General features: G+C 45.6%; 1 protein-coding gene across 1 annotated transcript in view; it reads left to right on the forward strand.

Moving 5' to 3' along the window:
- Positions 1-15246, forward strand: part of LOC311243977 (histone-lysine N-methyltransferase PRDM16-like) — a gene marked incomplete at its 5' end in the record, with an annotated part of 43320 nt that overhangs the window by 2280 nt on the left and 25794 nt on the right. Inside the window, 8 exon segments of the mRNA XM_084333385.1 lie at positions 4164-4365; positions 6279-6426; positions 6768-6921; positions 8160-9795; positions 9982-10069; positions 12808-12924; positions 12926-12981; positions 13641-13718. Of these exon segments, the coding sequence (XP_084189511.1) occupies positions 4164-4365; positions 6279-6426; positions 6768-6921; positions 8160-9795; positions 9982-10069; positions 12808-12924; positions 12926-12981; positions 13641-13718 (2479 nt within the window).

Genomic DNA, 15246 nt, shown 5'->3' on the forward strand with positions numbered 1-15246 from the left:
GTCACATTATTATTAGTGGCTGTGGTTTGTTTTTCTGGCCATGACGACTCACATCTTTTTTTCTCAGGTCTGCATCCCTTAACAATTGTGTGTATTGAGCCGTACTGTATTGTACCCATTCTGCAATCTGTTAATAAAATGTTCAATCAATCAATCAATCAATCTTCACCCGCTCCCTATGCGCGCCGCGCGTAATGACTGGGGAAACCGGGAGAATCACTCCGGCCCACCCTCCTCTAATGTCGTCGATATATAAACCCGGGTTTATATGTCAAACTGAATACATCCAATATTTTTTTTATCTCGTAATCTAAGCCTTATGATGGCTGTTCAATTTCATTCAGTGCATTTTCTATAAAAGTTCTGCTTAAGCGGGAAAAGGCCCGTGTATAGAAGCCCCGCCGGGTTTCTTGACGCGCACATCGGTTCCCTTCTGCGGTGAAAGTGGGACTGGCTGTCAGGTCACGGTGTTTTGTTTGTGTTTCCGGTACAGCCTGACCTGTACTGTACAGGGAAGAGGACACATCTGATTATTACTACTAACTTGTCATGATGCAGGACTATACAAATGTGCATAATATACACAATAATAAATAACACACACAAATGTGTCCCCCCGAACGATATCTCTCCTCTGATCTCACCGCCAAGGAAACGAGAAGACGAGAGGAAAAGCATGCGAGGATATTTAAGAGACTGCAGAGGAGGGTGTGAAAGACAGAGAAGGCATGTGCGACGTGCGTGCGTGTGTGTGTGCGTGTGCGTGCGTGTGTGTGTGCGTGTGTGTGTGTGCGTGCGTGCGTTCATGCGAGATGCTTGAGACAGAGTTAAGAGAGTTGACCCGGGTCCTCTCCTCTCTCCCTCTCTCTCTCTCTTATCGGAACAGAGTAGGACTTGAAGGAGTCCCATGAGACCTCACCCATGCTCCCAGATTAGCCGCTAAACTGCACATAATTGCGGAGCTATTAGCCTCCCATTTATGAGCAGAGCAGCCCACACCAAACACGCACTCTTAACTGAGGTAAAAAAAAATATATATATATATATATATTATGTGCATCATTGCCGCCAACATGTTGCTGTGAAACGTATAGGAAGTTGAATTTAAGAATAGTGTGTGAACTGCGCTATCATCACGTGGACACAAGCTCCAACCAGTTTTGAGTTTGATTAAATCTCGGGAAATACATCAACTCTCTATCTATCTATCTATCTATCTATCTATCTATCTATCTATCTATCTATCTATCTATCTATCTATCTATCTATCTATCTATCTATCTATCTATCTATCTATCTTACATAATATAATATAACATAATATATACATAATGTGTATATATTGGCCGATATATCAATATCAGAATATTTTACTCCTTAATATTGGCATCGGCCCCAACAATCCAGTATTGCTCAGACTCTACTTGAAATGTCTGAGGATGCTGCGCTGAGAATTGTATCAGGGGATTGATTTTCGCTTCCTGTAAAATCGTCAGTATTGTCATGAAAAATAGTTCCTACAGGCAAAAAGGCTCTGCTACTGCTATACATGCATTTGGTATATCTGATTACCATATATGTATATGTTCAATTTAATCATCAGTTCACTTTATGTGTCAGACAGAGAACCTCAGGGATAAGTCAGCCAGCCAGCTGGAGATTCAGGCTATGTTCAAACGTGCGTCCATCTTGTGTGTTTATTGATAACTGGCACAGCAAGGTTATGGCTTGCTAGGTTTTGTTTCCCATGGACTACTGTATAAAAACCGTGATATATAACCAGAAAACTATACCCAAGGGGTCCAGGTGATCTATAGGAAAAGGAATTTTAAAGCAGTGGCCCCAGACATTCGAAGAACATGGAATATTAAAATAGATGGATCTTCGAGAAGTTGATTTGACTATGTCAATATGTAGGCCTATATATATGTATGTATAAACGTGGAATAAAACATCCATAACCTTTTTCACAGATTATTGGTCCTATACTTTTAAAGGGAACACCAACAGAATATGTGTGTGTTGAGTTGTTTTCGGTCTGGACTGGAACACGACCACAGCCCCTTCCGTGGCTAAACACTCACCGATGACATATGTGTACAGTAGTGGAGTCAGCAGTAAGGGCTAGTTAGCTTATAGCATTCGTGTTTTAGAGTAATGGACCGTTGCCCAGAAGGTTATTTAACCACATTCCCAAGGTTAGACACATCCATGTCACCACACTAATGCCCTTTTAATGCCTCCGAGAACCTCCAGCTGGGTGAACGGTCACGTACGGCAGAGAACAGGTGAGAGCCCTGCACTGTAAGTCGTTTTGGATAAACTCATTAAGCCGAGCTTGAGAGTGATGGATGTGTGCAGGGTGGGACGGCGGACCTGCGGGGCTGCTTAGGTCATGGCAGAACGGGCACGGCTGAAATCACAGTGGGGTCGGCGCCACTTTGCCCCCGCTTATTGCTCCTCCTTATGGCTCATTCTTATGGCTTCATTCTTTTTGGAAAATGTCAACACGGGCACATACGCACACGCACGCACATCCAAACCCAGTCCTGCACCAGGCAGGCAGGCAGGCAGTCCCCTGAGCTGCTGTTGAACTTGGCATCGGACTCAGGAACCTGCCATTGAAAAAGCTGGTCCGAGTTTTATGCATTTGACCTTGGTGGCGAGAAGTATTAGAAAGGTTATCAATGTGGGAAAGGGAAAAGCAGCTCCTATTGTTTCCCCGGTGTGCTATTATACACCTCCTACTGTAATACACCTCCTATACTGTACAGCACATTCCCAGCCTGCACTGCCTTTAGCAAAGCAATTAGCCCTGGTAATGAATACTACGCGTTACTGCTAACTGATGTTCATTTTTATAAATATTAATTGGAATATACAGTGTGTGTGTGTGTGTGTGTGTGTGTGTGTGTGTGTGTGTGTGTGTGTGTGTGTGTGTGTGTGTGTGTGTGTGTGTGTGTGTGTGTGTGTGTGTGTGTGTGTGTGTGTGTGTGTGTGTGTGTGTCTGTGTGTGTGTGAACGTACTGTAGATATGAACAGGAGTGTGATTAGCTTAGTTTAGCTCCTGTTCTTCCTCCACACACCTCACTTCACTATTTCTATAGTTTCAGATCAGTTTTTTCTTTTATGATTCTGTGATTCTATTGTGATTCTGTGTTTTATATGAATATAATGAAAATCGAATCTATCTATCTATCTATCTATCTATCTATCTATCTATCTATCTATCTATCTATCTATCTATCTATCTATCTATCTATCTATCTATCTATCTATCTATCTATCTATCTATCTATCTATCTATCTATCTAGATCTGTATGTCTGTCTGTCTTTAAGCCATATAATATAAAACAAGAGCTACTGTCTGGTTTTGATTGGGTAGTTTCAAGTTCAAGTTTCTTTATTAGTTGTCATACAGGATACAGAATACTTTGCATGAAATGTTTCTTTCTGTGTTGCTCCTGAGAGTGTGCTAGGTAATAACAAGATAGTATAAAAATAAGTATAATAAGTATAAAATAGAAAGTCAAGAAGTCAAGTACGTAAACAAGTGTAAACAACTAAATTGTTCAGTGTATCTAAATATATACAGTATGTACAGCTGGTACAAAAAAGTGAGGTATAGCTTAGCTTGTGGTGCCACCTTGTGGTGGTGAGGTGCAATAAGGAGGTGCAATAAGGAATGAGAATGATGTGCAATTTCCTTACCAATAATATAAATATAAAGTGTAAAGTGTGTCTAAAGTGGTAAAGTGGGTGCTACAGTGTGTTGTTTATTTAAGTGAGTGTATGTGCGCTGTGGGTGTGTTGATGGTTTGCCTATTGTTCATTGTTCATTGTTCATTGAGCATCCTGATGGCCTGGGGATAGAAGCTCCTTCTGAGTCTCTCTGTGCTTGCCATGAGACTCCGGTATCGCTTGCCTGACCGCAGCAGTTCAAAGAGGCAGGGTATCAATGTCATCTATGTATTCTCTAATACCGGTACATACTGGACTCGCTGAGATTACATTTATTTATGTGTTCATATTCTACACGTTTAAATTGTAACGCATTGGCTTCATTATCTGTCTCTTAACCAAGTTATCTGGGCGTGTGCATGTGTGTGTGTGTGTGTGTGTGTGTGTGTGTGTGTGTGTGTGTGTGTGTGTGTCTGTGCAGATGAAGCGATGTACCGTTGTGAGGACTGTGATGAGTTGTTCACCGCGGCGCTGGACCTGCGGCGGCACCAGAAGTATTCCTGCTCGAGCGCCGGGTCCATCTTTGACACACTGAGTGAAGACTTCAAACAGGAGCGGGAGGACAGCGATGAGCCCGTTCACGAGTGCAAGGACTGTGAGAAGATCTTCCCAAACGAGTATAGGTACAGAACCCACCTAACAGTACAGAACCCACCAAACGGTACAGAACCCACCTAACACTACAGAACCCTCCTAACAGTACAGAACCCACCAAACAGTACAGAGCCCACCTAACAGTACAGAACCCACCAAACAGTACAGAACCCACCAAACAGTACAGAACCCACCAAACAGTACAGAACCCACCAAACAGTACAGAACCCACCAAACGGTACAGAACCCACCTAAGTAACAGTACAGAACCCACCAAACAGTACAGAACCCACCAAACAGTACAGAACCCACCAAATGGTACAGAACCCACCAAACAGTACAGAACCCACCAAACAGTACAGAACCCACCTAACAGTACAGAACCCACCTAACAGTACAGAACCCACCAAACAGTACAGAACCCACCTAGCGGTACAGAACCCACCTAACAGTACAGAACCCACCAAACATTACAGAACCCACCTAACAGTACAGAACCCACCTAACAGTACAGAACCCACCAAACAGTACAGAACCCACCAAATGGTACAGAACCCACCTAACAGTACAGAACCCACCTAACAGTACAGAACCCACCTAACAGTACAGAACCCACCAAACAGTACAGAACCCACCAAACAGTACAGAACCCACCTAACAGTACAGAACCCACCAAACAGTACAGAACCCACCTAACAGTACAGAACCCACCAAACAGTACAGAACCCACCTAACGGTACAGAACCCACCAAACAGTACAGAACCCACCTAACGGTACAGAACCCACCAAACAGTACAGAACCCACCTAACGGTACAGAACCCACCAAACAGTACAGAACCCACCTAACGGTACAGAACCCACCAAACAGTACAGAACCCACCAAACATTGCAGAACCCACCAAACAATACAGAACCCACCAAACAGTACAGAACCCACCAAACAGTACAGAACCCACCTAACAGTACAGAACCCACCAAACAACCCACCAAACAGTACAGAACCCACCTAACGGTACAGAATCCACCTAACAGTACAGAACCCACCAAACAGTACAGAACCCACCAAACAATACAGAACCCACCTAACAGTACAGAACCCACCTAATTAGTTTTGTACTGTTTTTTTTTTTGTACTGTTTTTTTTTTTTGTGTCCTTTAACAACTTGAAAATTAAAAACAACGATATTCCGAGTGCGGTCCCTACCTCCTTTTTTGCATAATTAATGTTGGACTACGCACCTGTCTGAGCGCAGTGGTTACCCCCTTTTTCTACCAAAAGTATATTTCGACCCATTATGTATTTTTCTGAGAGTATATTTACAATGTATCTTTGGTACTTATGTGCTTTCATGTATTAATTCAAAGCACAGGTTTAGTATGATAGTCATTAATGTAAGTGTGATCTAAGTACACTTAAAAAAAAACGGATGTCTACTAAACTTAAGTTGTACTCGTACTATTATGGAAAAAGTATAATTTCAATATATTTAAGCACATGTTAAAGTGGCCAAAAGACAATGCTTATTTATTATGCACATTAGCACACACATCAAACAGTTTTGCACACAGTCATTTAGTTGGACAGTTATTGAGAGTAAAAAAGATGAATAAATAGCAACACCTTGTCGTATAGGGACTACTACCTTATCATTTCATTGAGCTGTAATTAACACAAGGATTCAATGTTCTCAATGACATCACCGGTGCCCATATTCAAACAAACGTATTCTCAACAACAGTCAAACTAAATTAATGTGCGCAAAACTATTTCGAGTTTTTGGATGTGTGTGTGAGATTATGTGCAAAATAAATCAGCATCGTTTTTTAGTTTTTTTTCCCACACTAATTTTGTATACGTTTTGATCTAGAAAAAAAAATATGTATATATATATACTTAAGTGTACTTTTCTTCCACTTGGGGACACCTTCTCCTCGTCCAGTCTGGGCCAACACATGATCGTCCACACTGAGGAGAGGGAGTACAAATGTGACCAGTGTCCCAAGGCCTTCAATTGGAAGTCCAACCTCATACGCCACCAGATGTCGCACGACAGCGGCAAGCGCTTCGAGTGTGAAAATTGTGATAAGGTACAGCAAACCCAGCACGTAAGTTGTGCACACAACACACACACAGGCTTTGACTGCTTCTGCCGATCTTGTATAGTGGTTATGTTGCTGTTTACTCTCAGACACCATACTGTATGTTTTGATACTGAGCATGGCTGGATATTATAAATGGACTAATTATTACATAGTGATAATGCAATTTTGCCAGCGCAAAAATAAATAGGCAAGACAAAAACACATGGAAGGCATGTTACTGATATTCTGCTATTTGTATTTCTGTGTGTGTGCGTGCGTGTGTGTGTGTGTGTGTGTGTGGGGTCATGTGTATTTTATGTCTCTGTGATGGTGGCTTCTCTCTGCAGGTGTTCACGGATCCTAGCAACCTCCAGCGCCACATCCGCTCGCAGCATGTGGGGGCACGGGCGCACACGTGCCCGGAGTGTGGCAAGACCTTCGCCACCTCCTCAGGCCTCAAGCAGCACAAGCACATCCACAGCAGTGTCAAACCCTTTATCTGTAAGTCAGAGCAGCGGGTAGTCAAGAGCACCCTATCGTCATCATCATCACCATCACCATCACCAAATGCACTTCCATTCAGATCAGCGGGAGACCACTTGGTCTTGGTATTATTACCGTACGGTCCCTGGTCTGGTCCATAGTCACGCTCTAGAGATTGGAGCGATATTTGACTTTGGAGCCATATTTAGCCCATTTCCTGGTAACCTATTATGCTGTGTTTTTTTTTTATTGATATTTTTCCCCCTCCTTTTTCCTCAGTTTTTTCTCCCATCCCAATGTTAGTCGTTATGCCAATTCCCAATCCCCTTCCTGGTCGCTGCGCACCTACCCCCTACAGTTGGTCTGGGAGAGTGGAGGCTATCACATGCTTCCTCCGACACATGTGTAGCCAATCAACCGCTTCTTTTCACCTGGCAGCGCGGACTCTCACTGAGAGGGTGTAACGTGTGGAAGGAGCACACTACCCCCCTTTGATCCTTTCGTCGCTGTTTACAACGACCAGGACCCACCCACCAGCTTTCCCACCCCTAACACTGCCAATTGTGTTAGTATGAACGACCAGCCAAGCTGGTAGCAATGCCGAGAGCTGGGCTCGAACCCAGCATCTCCTGCACTAGTGGCGAGCGCCTTGCCCACTGCGCCACTTAGCCGCCCTTATTATGCTGTGTTTGAATGGATTCCCTGCCATCTCAAGGTTCATAAAAGACCACTGGCTTCACATCAAGCTTTAAAGCAATGTTAATGTTGGATGATCCACCAGCTAACCAGTAGGTTTCAGAGGGTTGAAAGTAGACCAAGTTAACCACGGTGAGGAATGAGGAGGAGTTATATAATTATCATTCTCATGGTGATCAATGAGTCTTATTATGATTTCCATGGTTCTATTTTTCTACTTTGATATATAAATGCTGTTAGAAATTGTCCTACCAGTAGGCTACAGTTTAATAAAAAAATTATTTTATTTTAATAATTAAAATTGATAAAAATAAATAGCATTAAATGGAGATCCTGCCATTTGTGCTGCATGCTGTCAATAGTTAAAATGTACGTATTGTAGATGCAGTTTCACTCACTGGTTTCCTATCACCACTGATCCCTGTCCTGATCCGATCTGCCTTTTATGTGCTTGACATCCTGATGAAAAGAATAATGTGAATTGTGAAGAGAATTAGAGACAGTGGTTAAATTGGCTTAACCAGGCCCCGGTGGTCTGTGTCCTTCTGCCCCTCCCCCAGGCGAGGTGTGCCACAAGTCCTACACCCAGTTCTCCAACCTCTGCCGCCACAAGCGCATGCACGCGGACTGTCGCACCCAGATCAAGTGCAAGGACTGTGGACAGATGTTTAGCACTACCTCCTCCCTCAACAAGCACCGGCGCTTCTGCGAGGGAAAGAACCATTATGGCTCTCCGGCGGGGATGTTCACCGCGGGCATTCCCATGAGCTCTAGCCCCATCATGGCCAAGGTGAAGGCCCACCACCCCCACCATCCAGGCCTCAACCACTCGGGCCTGGGGTTCACTGACTACTTCCCCTCTCGTCACCACCCTCATGCCGGTCTGCCCTTTGGTCCAGGACCCCACGGTTTCCCATCCCTCTCGCACGGTTTCCCCGGTCTCTTTGCACCGTCGCTGTACCCCAGACCTCCCTTATTGCCTCCCAACGCCCTGCTGAAGAGCCCACTAGGCAGCAACAGTCATGAGGGGAAGCTGACTCGAAGCCCACTCGATGCCCCTCCACTCTCCTTGGTTAGCTCCATGAACAACAACATTATGAGTCAGGCAGAAGACAAGGAGAAGGAAAACAAGCAAGACGTGTCTTCCTGTGGAGAGGCCAAGGCCAAATCCAAGATGGCAGACATGTCTGACGGCAGTGACCTCGAAGATGTGAATACGACGAGTGGAACAGATTTGGACACCACCACTGGTACCGCCTCGGGTGACGGTTCGGACCTGGACAGCGACGGAGAGAGTGAACGTGAGCGCACCGGCAAGAGGAGGAAACCTTCTGGGGCGCCGTCGGGTCAAGAGGGCCAGTGGCCTGAAGAGGTGAACAGTGGGTTAGTATCGGCCGTCTCCAGCTCAGGGAGCCTGGCCATCAATCGGCCGTTCCTGTCCTCGTCCCAACATTCCTTCTTCCCGCCACCTGACGAGCAAGCGCTCCCACCCACAGGCACGCACGCAAATATGGTCACCACTGACTCCATCAAAGCCATTGCCTCCATCGCTGAGAAATATTTTGGGCCCGGGTTGATGGGTCTTCATCAGGAGAAGAAGATGGGCCCGTTGCCCTACCATTCCATGTTTCCTTTCCCATTCCTGCCCAACTTCCCCCACTCCCTCTACCCTTTCAGTGCTGACCGAGGCTCCCTAAACCCCAGCATGTTCTTCAAGGCTGAGCCCAAGTCGCCTCGTGAGCAGCTGCACAAAATGGTCCCCGGTGCCCCGGGAGCCCCTACCCCCACCGAGTCACCCTTTGACCTCACTACCAAGTCCAAGGAGAACAAGCCGTCTCCTCCCACCCCCGTCAAGGCCTCCAACCTCAACAGCAATAGTGGGAGCAGTAGTGGATCCTTACTGATCTCCAGCGGTGAGGAGCAGCCACTGGACCTGAGCATCGGCAGCCGAAACAGGGTTGGTCACAACGGCGTGGCCCCTGAGCCCCACAACCGCAAGAATCATATTTATGGAGTTGGCAAGGGTGTACCCCACAAAGAGGAGCTCCCCAGTGGGCACCCACACCCACACCCACACGCCCTGTCCTTGCACCAGCCCCCGATGCCCCTGCACCAGCTACCTCTGGGCCACCCAGCACAGCAGCCACCCCTGCACTACGCCAAGCCATCGCCCTTCTTCATGGACCCCATATACAGGTATTTCAGCCCCGAGTAGACCAGATCTTACCAATCCTCCATCACCAAGGTCAGTTTTCATCTAATCCTGTGTATTCAATGTGCACAGTTTGTCACTATCAGGGAGGTAGAGGTTGGTGTCTAGTAGTGTATGGTTGGAGTACGGCTGACCTTGGTACGTAACCCTTTGCCTTGCCGTTGGTCCAGCAGGGTGGAGAAGAGGAAGCTACTCGACCCCGTAGGAGCTCTGAAGGAGAAGTTCCTCAGGCCCTCACCACTGCTCTTCCACCCACAGGTATTTCACATGCAAAGCTTACGCTTAAAAAAAAAACATTTTATGGAATCCCAAGTAGGAGATCTGCCTGCTCCGTTTTCTACACAGGCCTGTTATTCCCAGATACTATCAGTTATTATTTTCATAACACACATTATGTGAAAATACCCCCCCACACACACACCTCCCACGGTGCTGCAGTCTGATTTGATACGGTCCTAAAAAACATCATTCCACAATGTTGATGTTATTTTCTCATGGGTTCTGTATGATTTCTTCCTTTGTTTACTGAATGGCGCCTCCGTACCTCGCCACTTCCACCTTGCTCAGAAGACACAGTGTGTTATCGCAGCCCCTTTGATAATCAGTCACATTGTTCGGCTGTCCCCGAACCCTTCCCCCCTCTCTACAAATCTTGATTACGGAGAATGATAGTATTAATAAGAAAGAATACTCTTTTGAATGGAGGTGAGCTGTCCCACGAAACCACTTGGTGCTGCTAAACTTAGTTATGGCATTGTTTTATGTGCTGGGAGCACACAGGCCAGCTAATAACTTCCCCATGGCTGTTTTTCTTTTTTTTCCTCTGGCTGGCTGGCTAGCTAGATAATAGCAACGTGTCCATCAAGGACATCCTGTGTTTGTGTCCAGGAGAATGGGGGGCTCTCCATTGGGAAAGGCTTTAATCTGACCTGGGATCTGGCTCCTCTATCAATGGGGATTTTGTTAGGCAACGCACATATGCACTGATGCATAAAAGACAGATACACATGCATTTGCATAATGGACATTATTGTATACGTAGTGTACATGTAGGCCATATATTATGAGCTAACAAAGGAAGCACGAGGGTAGTATCCTGCTTACCCGCACCTCTGTTTCCTCTAGCCTTGTGGAATATCTTCTTAAGGTGTCTGTTAATACATTCATTGTTTATACTCATGTCATATATCTATACTTCACTGCTCTTTGGGAGATGTTCACATACATGTGTTCTACGCCATCAACATACCGGTAGATCACATGAGATATTTGATTGCTATATCATTACCTTGGCATCTACAGTATCTCATCCTCTCTGCTATTCAGACAATGCCAATGACAATACTTGCCAATGACAATGTAGGATTCACAATACGTCTAAAATAAATATACATCTATAAATTGTAAGATAAAAAAATATATATATAAAAATATCTGGTACCTAGCTTTAGGAGAAAGAGGTGTGTGTTCACAAATACTGACTGAACTGTTCACAGGGGGAACATACTGACTGAACTGTCCTGGGGCACAGGAAGAACATACTGACTGAACTGTCCTGGGGCACAGGAAGAACATACTGACTGAACTGTCCTGGGGCACAGGAAGAACATACTGACTGAACTGTCCTGGGGCACAGGAAGAACATACTGACTGAACTGTCCTGGGGCACAGGAAGAACATACTGACTGAACTGTCCTGGGGCACAGGAAGAACATACTGACTGAACTGTCCTGGGGCACAGGAAGAACATACTGACTGAACTGTCCTGGGGCACAGGAAGAACATACTGACTGAACTGTCCTGGGGCACAGGAAGAACATACTGACTGAACTGTCCTGGGGCACAGGAAGAACATACTGACTGAACTGTCCTGGGTCACAGGAAGAACATACTGACTGAACTGTCCTGGGGCACAGGAAGAACATACTGACTGAACTGTCCTGGGGCACAGGAAGAACATACTGACTGAACTGTCCTGGGGCACAGGAAGAACATACTGACTGAACTGTCCCGGGGCGCAGGAAGAGCATAGTGTGAATTCCCCTTTTTGTATCTCATTTGTTATTATTAAATTGTTGCATTTTATCAGATGCAGAAACGAAAATCATTATATCTGCATTATATCTGCCCTGCTCTCTTCATCGAAGTCCTTCCAATGGAATATTCTCACAGGCTTTTCCCCATGATGACCTCATATCAGAGCAACTCAAATCCAACCTCTTCCCTCTTCCCTCTACGCCCACTCCAGCCCAGTCCCATGCGTTGCCCCACGGCCCTCCGTCCACTCTCATACCGCCCATAAACACATTGAGACGGATTGTCTGTCCCCGTGTCTCTCCCTCATCCCCTTATTCACTAAACAAGGAAGGATGTGAGCTCCTTTCAGCAAATAAACTCTCCCACATCGCCTCGAGTCCCCCTTTGTTCCTGAGCTGCTCGCGGAGGGGAAGTGCCTATCAGTCAGGGGTATCTTTTAAACTATATTGTACCGCTCCCGTCGGGACTCTTCAATAGCTCATTGAGTGCCTGCAGTAGGGGGGGGGGGGGGGTTGGGTTGGGGATGGGTGTCCCCTGGGGGGAGGATCAACTCAGCACAATCACCAAGGCTGACCTCTATGCTATGCTGCTTCCTCAAACACTTCCACTGTCTCCTCACATTCTATCTACCTTGTAGTGCTCTTCCTCAGCAGAGACACACATGCACGCACGGACGCACACACACACACACACACACACACACACACACACACACACACACACACACACACACACACACACACACACACACACACACACACACACACACACACACACACACACACACACTAGCACACACACACACTAGCACACACACCAGCACAGCACACACATGCTTTCCTTTTAGTGACTTCTCTTGCTCTTTGTGATTGTCTTGACCATGGTCGCTTATTTGTGTCTCCTCTTCCCCCCCCCCCCCCCCCCCCCCCCCTCTCTCCCCCATATTCCCTTCTGACCAGATGTCAGCCATGGAGAGCATGACGGAGAAGCTGGAGAGTTTTGGAACTCTGAAACTGGACGCTCCCCCCACCTCCCTGCAGCACTCAGCCCATCCTCTCTTCAGCTTCCGCTCACCGCCCCCCCTCCCTCTCTGACGCCATCCTCCGTAAGGGCAAGGAACGCTACACCTGCAGGTGAGTCCTGTGTGGGTACAACCCACGTCAAATAGTAGCAGATCTTTCCATGCTGAAGTGTACCTTTAGCATATTAAAGGTGCTATGATACATTTTTATGTAGAGTAATCATTAAAAAATTATTATAATAATCCACAGAGCTTTTAGAAAGGTGTGTAAATAAATGATTGATGAATTAATTTATCATTAAAAAATGTTAGCCGGTTGAATATTTATGTTCTATGTTGCAGGCATAAATTATATCCCCCTCCCTACTTCCCATTTCCCCACATGGAATGCATCTGATTGGATAAACTACAGGCTCTAGTGCGACATCTAGCGGCTGTTATCTATAGCACCTTTAAGTGTGTTATTTATACCTATGTACTTTTCTGAGAGTATGCAGTATGCAGTGTGTTTTTGCTACTTAGTAGCTGTGATATAATAACCGTCAGCTATTGTAGCACTTGGTATTAGTAGGCCTACTATAGACATATTGCACTCTAGTTTCTAAGAGTCTGAAAGGGAGGCATGGCCAGCAGAAAGGGGGGGGGGGGCGTGGCCAGCAGAAATTGAGGGGGTGTGGCCAACAGAAAGGCAGCAGAAGTTTGAGTAGTGGATGGGAGGAATCTTTCCTTCTCTCTTCTCTTCATCCACACTTCTCTCCATTCTTCCCTCAGGTATTGTGGAAAGATCTTCCCTCGATCAGCGAACCTCACCAGACATCTGAGGACGCATACAGGAGAGCAACCCTACAGGTACTGCCTCTCCTCTCCTCTCCTCTCCTCTTCTCTTCTCTTCTCTTCTCTTCTCTTCTCTTCTCTTCTCTTCTCTTCTCTTCTCTTCTCTTCTCTTCTCTTCTCTTCTCTTCTCTTCTCTTCTCTCTCTCCTCTCCTCTCCTCTCCTCCCTTCTCTTCTCTCCTCTCTTCTGCTCTGCTCCTCTTCTCTTCTCCTCTCTTCTCTTCTCTCCTCTCTTCTGCTCTCTTCTCTTCTCTTCTCTCATCTTCTCTTATCTTCTCTTCTCTTCTCTCCTCTCCTCTCCTCATCTCTTCTCTTCTCTTCTCTTCTCTTCTCTTCTCTTCTCTTCTCTTCTCTTCTCTTCTCTTCTCTTCTCTTCTCTTCTCTCTTCTCTTCTCTCCTCTCCTTCTCTTCTCTCTTCTTCGCTTGTCTCCCACAAACAAGCGTGCCTGCATATATATGCAGAAAAACACGCTTCTCAGCCATTGCATTGTCATCAGTCATACTGTCTCTGGTCTGTCACGCACGCACACACACACACACACACACACACGCTCAGACACACACGCTCAGACACACACACACATATTCACTGTTTCAAATCTAATGATACTGCTCTGCACACAAATGTATATTTAAGCAGTACCATACGAGAGCGATCTGTATCCTAGTTCTTGCCACTGGTGTGTTGCGGTCATAGAACGATGTCGTAGGCCTCAATAAAAATAAAAAATAAACATTAAGAGTACACTGTCCTTAAAAATACTAGATCCACAAAGAATGGATTGCATGGAGCAAGTTGCACCCTTACTTACAATTCATTATGAATTGAAAATGGGGGACCCTGATGTAAACAAGATGAAAGTCTTTCTCTGGTCTACATCCCCTTAACAATTGTGTGTATTGAGCCATACTGTATTGTACCCATTCTGCAATCTGTTAATAAAACTTTCATTCAATCAATCAATCTGCACAGTGATTGATTGAATGAAAATTTGTACGGCTCAATACACACAATTGTTAAGGGGATGCAGACCAGAGAAAGACTTTCGTCTTGTTTACATCAGGGTCCTCCATTTTCAATTCATAATGAATTGTAAGTAAGGGTGCAACTTGCTATGTGCAATCCATTCTTTGTGGATCTAGCCCTTAGTATTTTTACTAAGGACAATGTACTCTTTGTATTTCTTAAGGACAGTGTACTCTTAGTATTAATTTACAATGACCTTCAATATCCTATCTGGAAACTGTGTTTGTGTGTTTGTGTGTGTGTGTGTTTGTGTGTGTGTGTGTGTGTGTGTGTGTGTGTGTGTGTGTGTGTGTGTGTGTGTGTGTGTGTGTGTGTGTGTGTGTGTGTGTGTGTGTGTGTGTGTGTGTGTGTGTGTGTGTGTGTGTGTGTGTGCGTGCGTGCGTGCGTGCGTGCGTGCGTGTGTGTGCTTTTCCCAACAGTGAGCCAACAGTCCGGGATGCTGTCCAACCTAGGAACCAACATCTCCTCGCCAAACTCCGAGCCAGACAATCATGCACTTTTAGAAGAGAAGGAGGACT

Source organism: Notolepis coatsorum (genome assembly GCF_963971535.1).
Source record: "Notolepis coatsorum genome assembly, chromosome: 17".
NCBI lineage: Eukaryota > Metazoa > Chordata > Actinopteri > Aulopiformes > Paralepididae > Notolepis > Notolepis coatsorum.